The sequence below is a fragment of the Geotrypetes seraphini genome, chromosome 5, assembly GCF_902459505.1.
Source record: "Geotrypetes seraphini chromosome 5, aGeoSer1.1, whole genome shotgun sequence".
In the NCBI taxonomy this organism is placed as follows: Eukaryota; Metazoa; Chordata; class Amphibia; order Gymnophiona; family Dermophiidae; genus Geotrypetes; species Geotrypetes seraphini.
The window spans coordinates 271,948,449-271,961,699 of record NC_047088.1 but is presented as its reverse complement, the minus strand read 5'-3'; the positions used below and the strand labels follow the sequence as shown (position 1 = coordinate 271,961,699).

Genomic DNA, 13,251 nt, shown 5'->3' with positions numbered 1-13,251 from the left:
AAAAAAGCATATAGGATGCTTGGAATTATTAAAAAAGGGATGGTTAACAAGAATAAGAATGTTCTAATGCCCCTGCGTCACTCCATGGTGCGACCTCATCTGGGGTACTGCGTTAAATTCTGATCTCCTTATCTCAAGAAAGATATAGTGGCGCTAGAAAAGGTTCAAAGAAGAGAGACCCAGAGCAGATTAAATGCAACTGCAAGGGAGGCAACACAATTATCATGGGTGACTTCAACTATCCGGGGATAGATTGGAACCTAGGCACCTCCAGCTACACTAGAAAGACCAAGTTCTTGGATGCTGTAAGCAATTGCTTCCTGGAACAACTTGTCAAGGAAAATACAAGAGGAAACTCAATTCTGGACTTAATTCTAAATGGACTGCGAGGACTGGCACAAGATGTAGAAGTAGAAGGGACGCTGGGAAACGGCGATCACAATATGATCCGCTTCAACCTGGAGGCAGGGGCGAAACATCGGTCCAGCACCACGGTCACGGCACTGAACTTCCATAAAGGGAATTACGAAGGGATGAGACGCATGGTGGGGGAAGAAGATTAAGAAGAGGATAAACACTATAAAAACGCTATAGCAAGCTTGGTCCCTTTTTAAGGATACGGTCACCGAGGCACAAAATCTTTATATGCCGCGTATCAACAAGGGATCAAAAAAGAACAAAGAACCGGCGTGGCTCACTGTAGAGGTAAAGGAAGCGATCAGAGAAAAAAAAACTGTTTAAGGAATGGAAAAGGTCAAAAACTGACGAAAACTGGATTAAGCACAAACATCAACACAGGTGCCATAAGGCGGTAAAAGGGGCCAAAAGAGACTACGAGGAAAAAATAGCCAAGGAGGTGTGACAAACCCAAGCCCGTTTCAGGTTTTTCCTATGACAAACTCAAGTCCAGTCCGGGTTTTGCCACAAGGATTAGGAAGAGATACAGTATACCCCATTGTAAAAGGGCTGACCAGGTAGAAGCCTCGTCTGTGGATTTGGCTGACTACTGCTCAAACCTGGAAGTGGAGTCAGATGAGGCAGAGCAGGAAAGGCTTAAACAGAAAAGCTACACACAGGTTAGGCAGGTGCCCAAGTCTGTTAGAGGATTACTTCCTTTCCAGCAGCCTGTCCAGGCAAGGGTTAAGGCTGGAAAGGTTCCTGCACTTAGGCAGATAGAACAAGCCTGTGTTTGGAGTGTCCCTTCCCAGCTTAAAACGGGACAGTTGAGAACTCAGAGGGGAGAAGCAGCCTGGAGGCAAACAGGAGAGATTCATCCACTCTCTCCACACCCCTAAGAGGCTGGAGACTGGCAAATGTTGGACACGGAGGAGCTTGCTGCTGACCCAGGGAGTGAGGAAGGAACCCCAGGGGAACCCATGGAAATCCAGGAGAGTCTGGTAGGACCGGAGGAGGTGCCCATGGACATTGATAAACAGTAAGGGGATGTGTATTGCCTGTGTCTACAGTAGTGAAGCTACCAGTTATACCAGGGATAGTTTGAAGGGGAGTTGTATGCCTCTCCCTTCTGATAATGAACTGTTAGTTGCTGCTTGGAAGCTTTAGTTGCAAAGCTAGCAAACGTTTTGACATTTTGGTTTTTCCTCTCTGCTAGCAGTCAAGCTGAGTAGAGAGGTTCTTCCTCACAGCTGTGCATAATTGATTACTTGAACGGCACAGCAGGGAGCTGTGCTGAGAGCCTGCACGTTCCCAGAGCTGAGTGTACCTTTTGAATTCTGTGCTAAAGAAGAAAATACGTTTTACAGAACTACAGTATGTGATAAGCCACGTTAGGCTGTGAAAACCAAGTGACATGCTGGCCAGGTTTCTTGTTGCACAGTTTTGGTTAAAGTTTGTTTCTGTTCTGAATTTTTCATGCCTGTGAAATGACACAGCTGCTGGAGCTGAAGCAACTCAGTGAAGGTTACTAAATCCAAACTGCCCTGGTGAACAGGACTGTTTATAGATGTGCTAACAAAGTCCAGAGGCAGTGGAACTGTAGGTTAAGGTGGGACACACCCAAAAACCTGGACACTGGATTTCTTTGAAAGTTTTGCTCTGTTTGAACAGCTTGTGGTTTGCCTCATAGTTTTGAGGGCTTGTTTTTGAAATCTGCTGAGCTGAGCATATTTCTTTTGCTCAATGCAACCAGTGAACATAATAAAACCCTTTGTTTGATTACATTCTGCCTTGCATGCCCTTATTAGGCTGTTCATAAGCCAAACGAAGTCCTGAAGGGTCCTTCGGTAGTGAGGGACACGTCGGGCCATAGTCTTGTGTCATGATCCCAGGGATTGCGACGCAGCGCCAGAGCGCGGGTGTGACAGGTGAAAAACTTCAAGCCGTTCTTTCAGTATATTAAAGGAAAACGACCTGCGAAGGAAGCTGTGGGACCGTTGGATGGCCAAGGAATAAAGGGAGCGCTAAAGGAGGACAAAGCAATTGCCAACAGACTGAACACATTTTTTGCGTCTGTATTTACTGAAGAGCATATACACAACATACCGGAATCCATCAGCCTATATGCTGGAAGCGAAAATAGGAAACTGACAGGGTTAATGGTCAGTCTAGAAGAGGTATGCAGGCAGATTGATAGGCTTAAGAGCAATAAATCCCCGGGACCGGATGGTATCCATCTGAGGGTCATCAAGGAACTGAAAGAGACTATAGCTGAACTGCTTCAGCTAATAGCCAATCTGTCGATCAAATTGGGAAAGATTCCAGAGGACTGGAAGGTGGCGAATGTTACGCCGATCTTCAAGAAAGGTTCGAGGGGAGACCCGGGAAACTACAGACCGGTGAGTCTGTCATCAGTACCGGGAAAGATGGTAGAGTCACTGATAAAAGACAGCATCATTGATCACCTTGACGGACACAGGCTGACGAGGACCAGTCAGCACGGTTTTAGCAAAGGCAGATTGTGTTTGACGAACTTGCTGCACTCCTTTGAGGGAGTAAACAGACAGATAGACAAGGGCGATCCAGTCGACATTGTATATCTGGATTTTCAGAAGGCGTTCGACAAGGTTCCACATGAACGACTATTTTGGAAAATTGCAAGCCATGGAATCGAGGGTGAAATACACATAGGAAACAGAGAGTTGGGGTAAATGGACAATACTCGGATTGAAAGAGCGTCACCAGTGGGGTGACGATGGGCTCGGTGCTTTGACCCGTGCTCTTCAACATCTTTATAAACGATCTGGACATAGGTACGATGATCGAGGTGATTAAATTTGCGGACGATATGAAGTTATTCAGAGTAGTGAAGACACAGAAGGATTGCGAAGATCTGCAACGTGACATAATCAGGCTCGAGGAATGGGCATCAACTTGGCAGATGAGGTTCAACGTGGATAAGTGTAAAGTGATGCATGTCGGTAACAAAAATCTCAGGTACGAATACAGGATGTCCAGGGCAGTACTTGGTGAGACCTCCCAGGAAAGAGACTTGGGAGTTCTGATCGATAAGTCGATGAAGCCATCCACACAATGTGCTGTGGCGGCTGCGGTGAAAAGGGCGAACAGAATGCTAGGAATGATAAAGAAGGGGGATCACGAACAGATTGGAAAAGGTTATCATGCTGCTGTACCGGGCCATGGTGCATCCTCACCTGGAGTACTGCATCCAGCACTGGTCACCGTACATGAAGAAGGATACGGTATTACTCGAAAGGGTCCAAAGAAGAGCAACTAAGATGGTTAAGGGGCTGGAGGAGTTGCCGTACAGCGAAATACTAGAGAAACTGGGCCTCTTCTCCCTCAAGCAGAGGAGATTGAGAGGGGACATGATCGAAACATTCAAGGTACTGAAGGGTATAGACTTAGAAGATAAGGACAGGTTGTTCACCCTCTCCAAGGTGGGGAGAACGAGAGGGCACTCTCTAAAGTTGAAAGAGGATGGATTCCGTATGAATGTAAGGAAGTTCTTCGCCCATAGAGTTGTGGAAAACTGGAACGCTCTTCCGGAGTCTGTCATAGGGGAAAACACCCTCCAGGGATTCAAGACAAAGTTAAACAAATTCCTGCTGAACTGGAACGTACGCGGGTAGGGCTGGTCTTTGACCAGAGGGCCGCCTCGTGAGCAGACTGCTGGGCACGATGGACCATTGGTCTGACCCAGCAGCGGCAATTCTTATGTTCTTATGACCAAGATGGTAAAGGAGAGGAAAGGCTAAAAAGTTTAGGGCTCTTCAGCTTGGAAAAGAGATGGCTGAGAGGAGATATGATTGAAGTCTACAAAATCCTGAGTGGAGTAGAATGGGTACAAGTGGATCAATTTTTCACTCCGTCAAAAATTACAAAGTCTAGGGGACACTCGAAGAAGTTATGGGGATATACTTTTTAAATCAATTGGAGAAAATTAGAGAATAGTTAAGCTCTGAAACGCGTTGCCAGAGGATGTGGTGAGAGCGCATAGCGTATCTGGTTTTAAGAAAGGTTTGGAGAAGTTCCTGGAGGAAAAGTCCATATTCTGTTATTGAGAAAGAAGGGGGAAGCCACTGCTTGCCCTGTTTCAGTAGCATGGAATATTGCTGCACCTTAGGTTTTGGCCAGGTACTAGTGACCTGGATTGGCCACCGTGAGAATGGGCTACTGGGCTTGATGGACCATTGGTCTGACCCAGTAAGGCTATTCTTATATTCTTAAGCTCCCTTTCCAGTTCTGTTCAGCGCTTGGGATTCATCTCCATATCGCTAACTCCTCACACTGAGGGCTCACCTTTTAAAATTCATTATATTTATTATTTATTTGTGCAGGGTCCCTGCTATGAGAGCCTATTGACTTCTGCTCATTTTATGTGTCTTTTCAAGTAAAATGTGGCATCAGGCAATATGCATGAGGTCTATTTGCATGCACTGCCTTTATGCATATTCACTGGGGAAAATCCTGGAAACCTTACATGGTTGTAATCCTCCTCGCCTACCTCTGCTCTAAAGAAAAGAAAGCACTTACTAGTGGATATGGATGTGCAAATATGCTTAGGTCTTACTGACTGTAGAAAAGAAACCCGAAGCTATGCTCATAACTTATCCATCTAACTTGTAGAATAATATGAAACCTGCCTTCTGAGTGCATCCACCTGTAAATACATAGTACTAAACTTATACCTTATATGTCTGTCTGTCCAAGATAGATTTTAAGCTCTTCCGAGCTGGGACTATATGTCTTTCAGCGCTATAGAAGTGATAAATAGTAGTATTAGTAGTAGGCAAGGATGCATTTTGTCACCTTACCTAATCAACCTTTACAGAGAAGCCATCTTCAGAAAAGTAAATTTGGAATCAGAGTATTGGTTTCAAAGTTGGTGGCCGAAATATAAACAACCTCTGTTATGTAGATGATATAACGCTCATCACTAGACATGCTGTATTTACTGAGAAGACCATGAACGTGGAAAATTATGAAAATGTTGAGTTTGAAGGTGATTGAAATCCATTAAAATTTATATTTTATCTCCTAGGCTCTTTCATGAAAAAAAAAGAAATAGCTAGAAAAGAAGAAATACTCTACAGAATAGCATTTGGTTGCTCTTCAGTGAAGGTTCTCGACAAAGTGGTAAGGCAAATATTCCAAGGCAAGAAAATAACACTCCAAACAAAGATCAGACTTGTGCATGGATTCATTTTCTCAGTAGTCAACTATGGATGCGAAAGCTGGATACTACAGAAACAAGAAAGAAAGATTGACTCATTTGAGCTTTGATGCTGGAAAAGGATTTTGTGTGTGCTGTGGACTGCCAGAACTACTAACAAATCGCTTCTGGAAGAGATCAAACAAAGCAGCTATGTCACTTGAAGCCCAAATGATAAACTTATGGCTGTATTATTTTGGTCATTCATAACATAAAGATAAATCCTCATTGATAGATATAAAGAGCAAAATATTTTTTTTTATAAGAGATCTCTTAGAATATATCTTCTGGTATATTTCAATATCTCATAGTATTTCACAATCAATCTTCTATATATTCCTGATGTTATTCAATTTCTTTCATTTCTATTTGTATAGTTGTAAGGTAAGACCTCAGTGGCTACATCTGTACAGAACCAAATCTGTTGTCATACAGAGTTTCAACGTAGCTAGCCTCTCATTGGTCTTGCCTTCGCTATTTCTCTTAAATTAAGTATTCTTATATCCTTAAATTCAGTGTATCTTTATATATTAAATTAGTAGTAATAACTTAGTTTTCTTTATCTGGGCTTTTTAACGGGTCTCCGATATGGACCCACGTTTCGCTAAGGCTGTTTCAAGAAGATGCCCCTAAATAAAGAATATATCAAAAGATACATATTTTAAAAGGTAAAGCATTTCACATTATCAGTAATCTAACTGCTTCTTACCAGTATTCAGACCCGCTGTCAGTCTAGAGTTACTTTACAACATGGCGGTGACAATTTTCCAAGAAGATTAAGAACAGAATGCCAAGGAGAAGTATTATGTCTTTAGTTGTGTCTTGAAATTCGCAAATTATTTTTTCTGAATGGAGATAAAGAGGGGGAGAATTTCAGAGAGTGTGAGTCATAACAGAAAATGAAGAATTCCTATGAAAATCGAGGAAGAGTTGGCAGAATGAGGGAACTACTAATAAGTGTTGTTGTGAAGATCGTAAAGTTCATTGTGTCGAGTATGGAACCAGAAAACTATATAGAAAAAAAGGAAGACCACGCGATAGAATCTAATGAGAAAGAATATTATATTGAAAAGGAATGCGATATGACACCGGTGGGATGTGTTCTGATTTTAAAAGTGGTGTGACCAATTCTCTGGTCACCCAGTCAAAGAAATTGATCAGATTTGTCTGACAAGACCTCTAGTGAATCCATATTGCCTCTGGTCCACCAGATTCCAGAAACTTGACCATTCTCCATTTTAAAAGCATTTCCATGAATTTGCTTACTACAGAATGCAGACTTACTGGCCTGCAATTCCCTACTTCTTCCTTACTTCCACTTTTGTGGAGAGGGACCACATTCGCCTTTCTCCAGTCCTCCGGTACCACTCCCAACTCCAGGGAAGCATTGAAAAGGCCATTCAGTGTTTGTAAAGAGCTAGCTAAATTAAAAGTAGAGAAAGTGATAGGGCTGGATTGTGTAATGGTGAGCAAGAAAAAGGAGAAACCCTGGTCAAAGCAAACGTAAAGGGCACAGGCATCCCATAGCACATTAACCTATTGAAAAGGTGGTAAAGATCCTTTTTGTGTCTGAACCTAAATCTTTGGTGAGCTGGAATACCAATCCACTAAATGCTTTTTCACCTATGTAGCTAGAAAATATAGATAAAAATCCGGGACCCCCAAACCACCTTCAGAACTTTTCCTAGCGAGGAGTTTGGCAGCCACCTGAGGTGGATGGTGCCTCCAAATGTAAGAATACACTTTCCTCTGGGCCTGTAATTGATGCGTAGGGATGTTAATCGGCAAAAGTTGAAATAAATATAACTTTTGCAATATCATCATTTTATAGACTGTTATCCTCCCCAGCCACGAGTGATTTAACCCATGCCAGTGGTCCATAGCATAGTTACGTTTAAATAGTGAAGACGAATCCCCTGATAATTTCACTCCAAAGTATTGAATATACTTCAATGCTCAGCTAAAAGGGAGGTCTCGTTTGAGAACTGCTACAATGTCAGTCCAGAGTAATATTAAGCAATTCTGATTTAGAAGCATTTATTTTGAACCCTGAGAGTGCCCAAAGTCCAGCAATTCATGATAAACTAATGGTAATGAAATACCAGAAGCCGATGAATGTGGATTGCTCAAGGTTAGCAAGGAGTCTCAGGCTTAAGCAGCCATACGGCTTAGTGACGTCACTTCCTCAAGAAATTTCCCCAACTTGATAAAATTAGTTTGCCCACAGTCTAGAACCCTGCTCCCAGAATGTCTATAACTTAAGGTGCTCAGTAAATGTTTGATGTAGTCTTTTGGGGACTTGCAATGCTATCTCTTACCTCACCCGCAGTGGTATGGGAGTTCACGCTGATTTTGCAGGACCCTCCTCCATGACAGTACACTTTTGTGGTCATCTCTTGACGAAGGATGATGGCTGAGATCTCGTCCTGCAATGGCACCATCTCTCGTGTTTTTGTATTCTTCAGGGATTCACTGATGAACTGGGCATACCTGTCAAGTTCAGTGCCTGGAAACTGCTCTTTCACCCTGGTATAGAAAACAAGAAATGATACTTGCATGAAGACTGACAATTTGAGGTATTCAAGAAAGTTCTCTATTCTCCTTTCCTGCATTTTCTCCCCTTACACTGTCATGTAGATGAATTCCCTCCCCCCCCCCCCCCCATGGGGGTAGGTTTCTGAAAACTTGAAAAGAAGTGAACAGTAGGTTTAAAACCAGCATTTATCTGACTATGTTGAATCTGAAAAGTGAGAGGTATTTCTGTCTGCCACTTATCTACTGCAGGAGATTTGTATCACATTTATGAAAGTTACCTGGCTGAGCGTGCAGAGGTTTGGTTAACACTCTATCCAAATTATGCACTGAGGGATGAACACTTGGGTGAAATATTATGCATTTTAAGAGATATTATTTCATGAGTGGGAATAAAGCTTATGGGCTCAAATGAATGTGAGGATGTGAATTGAGTAGACCTGAATCAGAATAGGGAAAATAGAAATCCACTCCCCATGAGTTCAAAGGAGGGAGAAAATAGTGAGGCAGCAAGCCCAGAGATAAGAAAATTGATTCTCAAGAGTCCAGAATCTGAGTTTGCACTACATAGAGTTATATCTGTGCATTCTCATTTGGGAGGTAGCTTTCTAGATGGGAAACTCTGTCACTGGCAGACAGAGAACTCCTTTTAGAGCTGGTATGCTGTGTACCAGCAGAGATATACTACTGTCAAAGAAACAGGTTGGCAGCCCTTGGGAGCAGAGAGCTCAGGGTAGAATACCAGCAGCCCTTGGTTGCTGGGCTCAAGGCAAGCGGCCTTTTGAAGCATCTCAGGGCTGAAGAAAAGGACCTGTGGAGGCAGTATGTGTGTTTGAGGGCCAAAAGAGCAAAGGCAGCCCTCTAGAGCACAGTTCTTCAACCGCTGGTCCGCGGACCAGTGTTGATCCGCAAAAAAATCTTGCCGGTTTGCAAAGGATTCGGGACCCCGCCGCAGCAAAAGGAGCCGGCGTCAGCTGACGTGCAACTTGCTGTTGCCATCGCTATGCCAGCACTCCTGCCTTCCACCACCGACTCCTGCCGCGTATGTCTCTGCCCCCCCCTGACAAGCAACGGCAGCTCTGTGTGCTTTTAACTTCGGCACACAGCTGCCCCTAAGCAGTATTTTAGCCGCGGTTTCATGAGGCAGCCTCGGGGCCTTTGGTAGGCCGGCCCAGATCGCATCATCGGGCTAAACTACTGCTTAGGAGCAGCTGTGTGCCGAAGTTAAAAGCACAAAGAGCTGCCCCTAGCCTACATAGAGGAAACATTTGCTGGAGAGGGAAGGAGAGAAGGGAGAAGGGGTACTCCTGGACAAGGGATGGGAAGGGGCTACTGCTGACAGGGGAGAAGGGAAAGGGAAGGGACGAGAGTTACTGTAGGATAGGAGGAGGAGGAAAGGGAGAAGGGGTACTCCTGGACAAGGGAGGGGAAGGGGATACTGCTGACAGGGGAAATAAGGGAAAGGGAAGAGAGTTACTGTTGGATAAGGTGAGGAAGAAAGGGAGAAGGTACTGCTGGACAGGGGAGGAGGAACATTGGAAGGAAACAGCTGGTAGGGAGATTAGAGGAGGGGAAGGAGTCAGGATGGAATGGAGAGATCAGATGAGGGAAAGGGGAGAGACAGGAATGACAAGGTAGGAAGGAGGGTCAGATGAAAAATAAGGAAAGAGGGACAAAGATGCTAGATCTGGTATGGGAGAGAGGGGCATAGAAAGAACGCAGATACCATATGGGAGGGGGAGGGTAGAGGGCAGACTGGATGGAAGAGGCAGATGCTGGATTGAAGAGACAGAGGGCAGACGCTGGATGGAAGAGCGTGAAAAGACGATGAAAGCAGAAACAAGAGATGACAAAAGGTAGAAAAAAATAATTTTATTTCTATCTTGTGATTAGAATATATCAGATTTTAAATATGTATCCTGCTAGAGCTGATGTTAGACATAACTGGGGAGTGCAAAGCCCAGGCAGTGCGTCTTTCGCTTCCAGCTGGCTTAGGGCTCTCTCTGACCAGGAGGCAGTTGCCCTAGTTGCACTCCCCCTAACACCATTCCTGCCATGTGTGACTGCAGTATTCTGTTAGCATGATATTTGTGTAGCATTCTGTAATAATTTGGCTTATTCAGTTTTCTTGATAGTAGAGGGGATATATGTGAAGGGGAGGGGAGACAGGGGTTTTGTTGATCCTTGCCCTGTATTATTTATATTTATAAAATGACAATTGTACAGAATATTGTTTTTTTATACTTTAATAAAATATGTTCAATATAAAATCATAACTATTTGAGGCTTGTGCGGATGGGTTAACGGGACCGAGCTCGCTGGGACAGGGTGGCAATGGAGTTTTTAAAAATTTCAGTCTTATTAGTTTGCCAGTCCACGAAATAATAATTTTATTTCCGCCGGTCCATAGGTGTAAAAAGGTTGAAGATCACTGCTCTAGAGGGCTTTATTCTATGCAATCACTGTGGTGTTTTAATTCCAAGACGCACTATTTGGAGGCATAAGGCTTGCCCCATCTGTCTTCAACTTGCTAGTATTAAGGAGGAGCTCTGCAAACTTAAACAGGAATTGAATACAATTAAAGCAGCTTCCATCACTCCACAAAATCATACCAACTTACCACCTCTACCTCAAAGAATAAAACAGGCCAGGAATAAATGGGTCACAGTAAGCTCAGGAAGACTGCGACATGTAACACAGAAACATCCACCTTCACTAATATTACCTCTACAGAATTCCTTCGCTTCACTAGTGCACTGCGATACTCAAGAAAACAGAATGGAGGTGGGACTGGAACCAATGAAGGTAACTCAAGAGAACAAGCGCACCCTAAGCACAAATTAAAAAAGCCAAAAACAGGAAACTATTACTGTTGGGGGATTCCATCATCAGAGGCATTAACCTTGGAACACAAGGCGAGGAGACCAAATAGTTACTAAGCCCTATTGATGGCTGGTAACTGGGACCCCAGCAGGGAACTACCCCAGAGGCACCTCTTGAAGGAGGAAAAGGCTGCTGAGCTCTTGGTAGGGCCTTGGCCCTCAGAGCTAAGGGATAACCACCATGAAGCTGCCACAGGGGCAAGCCCACCAGCTGGGAAGAACAGCATCCACTTACCCCTAAGAGCTTCCATGGATTGGCTTGAGAACATGGGGACTGAGCAAGGGTGGATTGCAAAGGGAAGGAAGGGATCTAGGTTTACAGCCATACCCACCTAATGACTAAGCTAAGAAGCTTGGAAGGAGCCTACAACTACAGTATTGGCAGTCAAAACTGAAAGGGGCTGAAAGTTTTTGAGACTGGATCTGAATTGAGAGTTAAAGGTTCAAGAAACTAAAGACCAAAGGTTTGAATATCTGAATAGTATATAAAAACTGTTGAATTAACTGTAATAATATTGGTTTAAGTGTGGAAGTATTGGAATTGTGAAAAACTATTCTTGACAATTTATTTAATGATTAAGCCTAAGTACATAGTTCAAATAAATCAGTTTAATTCATTAGCCAACCTTGTTCACAGAAACATTTTTGGATTTTTCCTGGGTATAGAAGAGGCTAAACCCAAATGCTTACATTTCTTTTCTCCAGTTATAGGTACCAAGCGCTAACCAAGTGAGGGACTGATGGAGACCACCTTCGGGGGGGACTCTAGCCAGGTCAGGCCTCAGATCCAGAGCCGCCCTGAAGGAAGTGTTACATAGGGATAATTTTAGAATCCTCCAGCACCAAAGCTCAAATGAGTCAATCAGAGAATGACATGGGGAAAAGATTTGTCCCCATCTCAACCCCGTCCCCATCCCTGTCCTGTCCCCTTGAGCTCAGTTCTCATCCCCGTGATCTCAGTCCCCATCCACACAAGCCTCAAATAGTTATATACTGAACCCAGCTACAATGCTATTTTATACTAAAGAAAAGAAATATAATTTTTTTTCTATCTTTGTTGTCTGGTTTCTGCTTTCCTCATCTTCTAATCATTCTCTTCTTTCTATCCACTGTCTGCCTTCTCTCTGCCTCTTCCTTATGGCATCTGCTCTATTTCTATGCCTCTACCAGAAGTTGGCTGTCTCTCCCTTCCCCCTCCATTTGTCTGGCACCCATCTTCTTCCCTCCACTCCCCCCCTGGTCTGGCTTGTTTGTCTTCTTCCCTTCCATCTCTCACTCCCTCCCCCAGGTGGTTTTTAGCATCTCTCTCCTCCTTTCCTCCCTTTAGATCTGGTATCTGTCTCCTCCCCCTCCCCCTCCCCCAATGCTCTGGTATCTTTCTCTCCTCTCCCTTTCCCTTTTCTGATCTTCTTTCTCAATTTGTTTTCTTTCTCTTGTCTACTTACTTTCCAGTCTTCAATTTCCCTTTCATTGTGTTTACCTACAGCTTGCCATCTCTTTCCCTCATCCCTTCCAGTATCTCACTAAATCTATCCTCTTACCCCAATCCAGCATGTGCTCTTTTTCTTTATCTCCCTGCCATCCAGTATGTGCTTGCTCTCACCTCTCCAGTTCCTTCCAGATTCTGCCCCTCTCTATCCTCTCCACTTTCAACATCTGTTCCCCTCTCTCTCTTCCCTCCCATCCAGCGTCTGCTCCCCTTTCCTCCCCACTTCCTTCTAGTGTATGCTCTCTCTCTCACTTTCAGCGTCTGTTCCCCTCTCTCACTGTCCCTTCCAACCAGCATCTGCTCCCCCTCTCCCTCCACTTCCCTTCAGCACCACTCTCTCTCCCATCCAGTGTCTGTTCCCCTTTCTCTCCTCCCCACTTCCTTCTAACGTCTGTTCCCCTCTCTCACTGTACCCTTCCAACCAGCATCTTCTCCCCCCTCTCCCTCCACTTCCCTTCAGCGCCACTCAACCTTTTCCCTTTATTGGGCCACCTTCTTCCCTTCCCCTCACCTTTGCAGGCGCTCCAGAATTTTTTCTTTCTGGGTGTCCAGACATGCCATGGCAATGTTCTTACAAGTCCCACGCGACTGCCCCAAAGCTTCTCTTCTGATACAAACAGGAAGTACGTCAGGAGATGCTTTGGGGCAGTCGCGCGGGACTTGTGAGAATGTTGCCACATCCGGAAGGTGAGGGGAAGGGAGGTGGCTAGATGAAG

General features: G+C 44.3%; 1 protein-coding gene across 1 annotated transcript in view; it reads right to left on the bottom strand.

Annotated features, from left to right (window-relative positions):
- LOC117360428 (unconventional myosin-X-like) overlaps positions 1-13,251 on the bottom strand; it is a 483,786-nt gene that overhangs the window by 118,296 nt on the left and 352,239 nt on the right. The window contains exon 36 of the mRNA XM_033944140.1: positions 7,951-8,158. Coding sequence (XP_033800031.1) covers positions 7,951-8,158 — 208 coding nt within the window. The remainder of the gene's footprint in view (positions 1-7,950; positions 8,159-13,251) is intronic.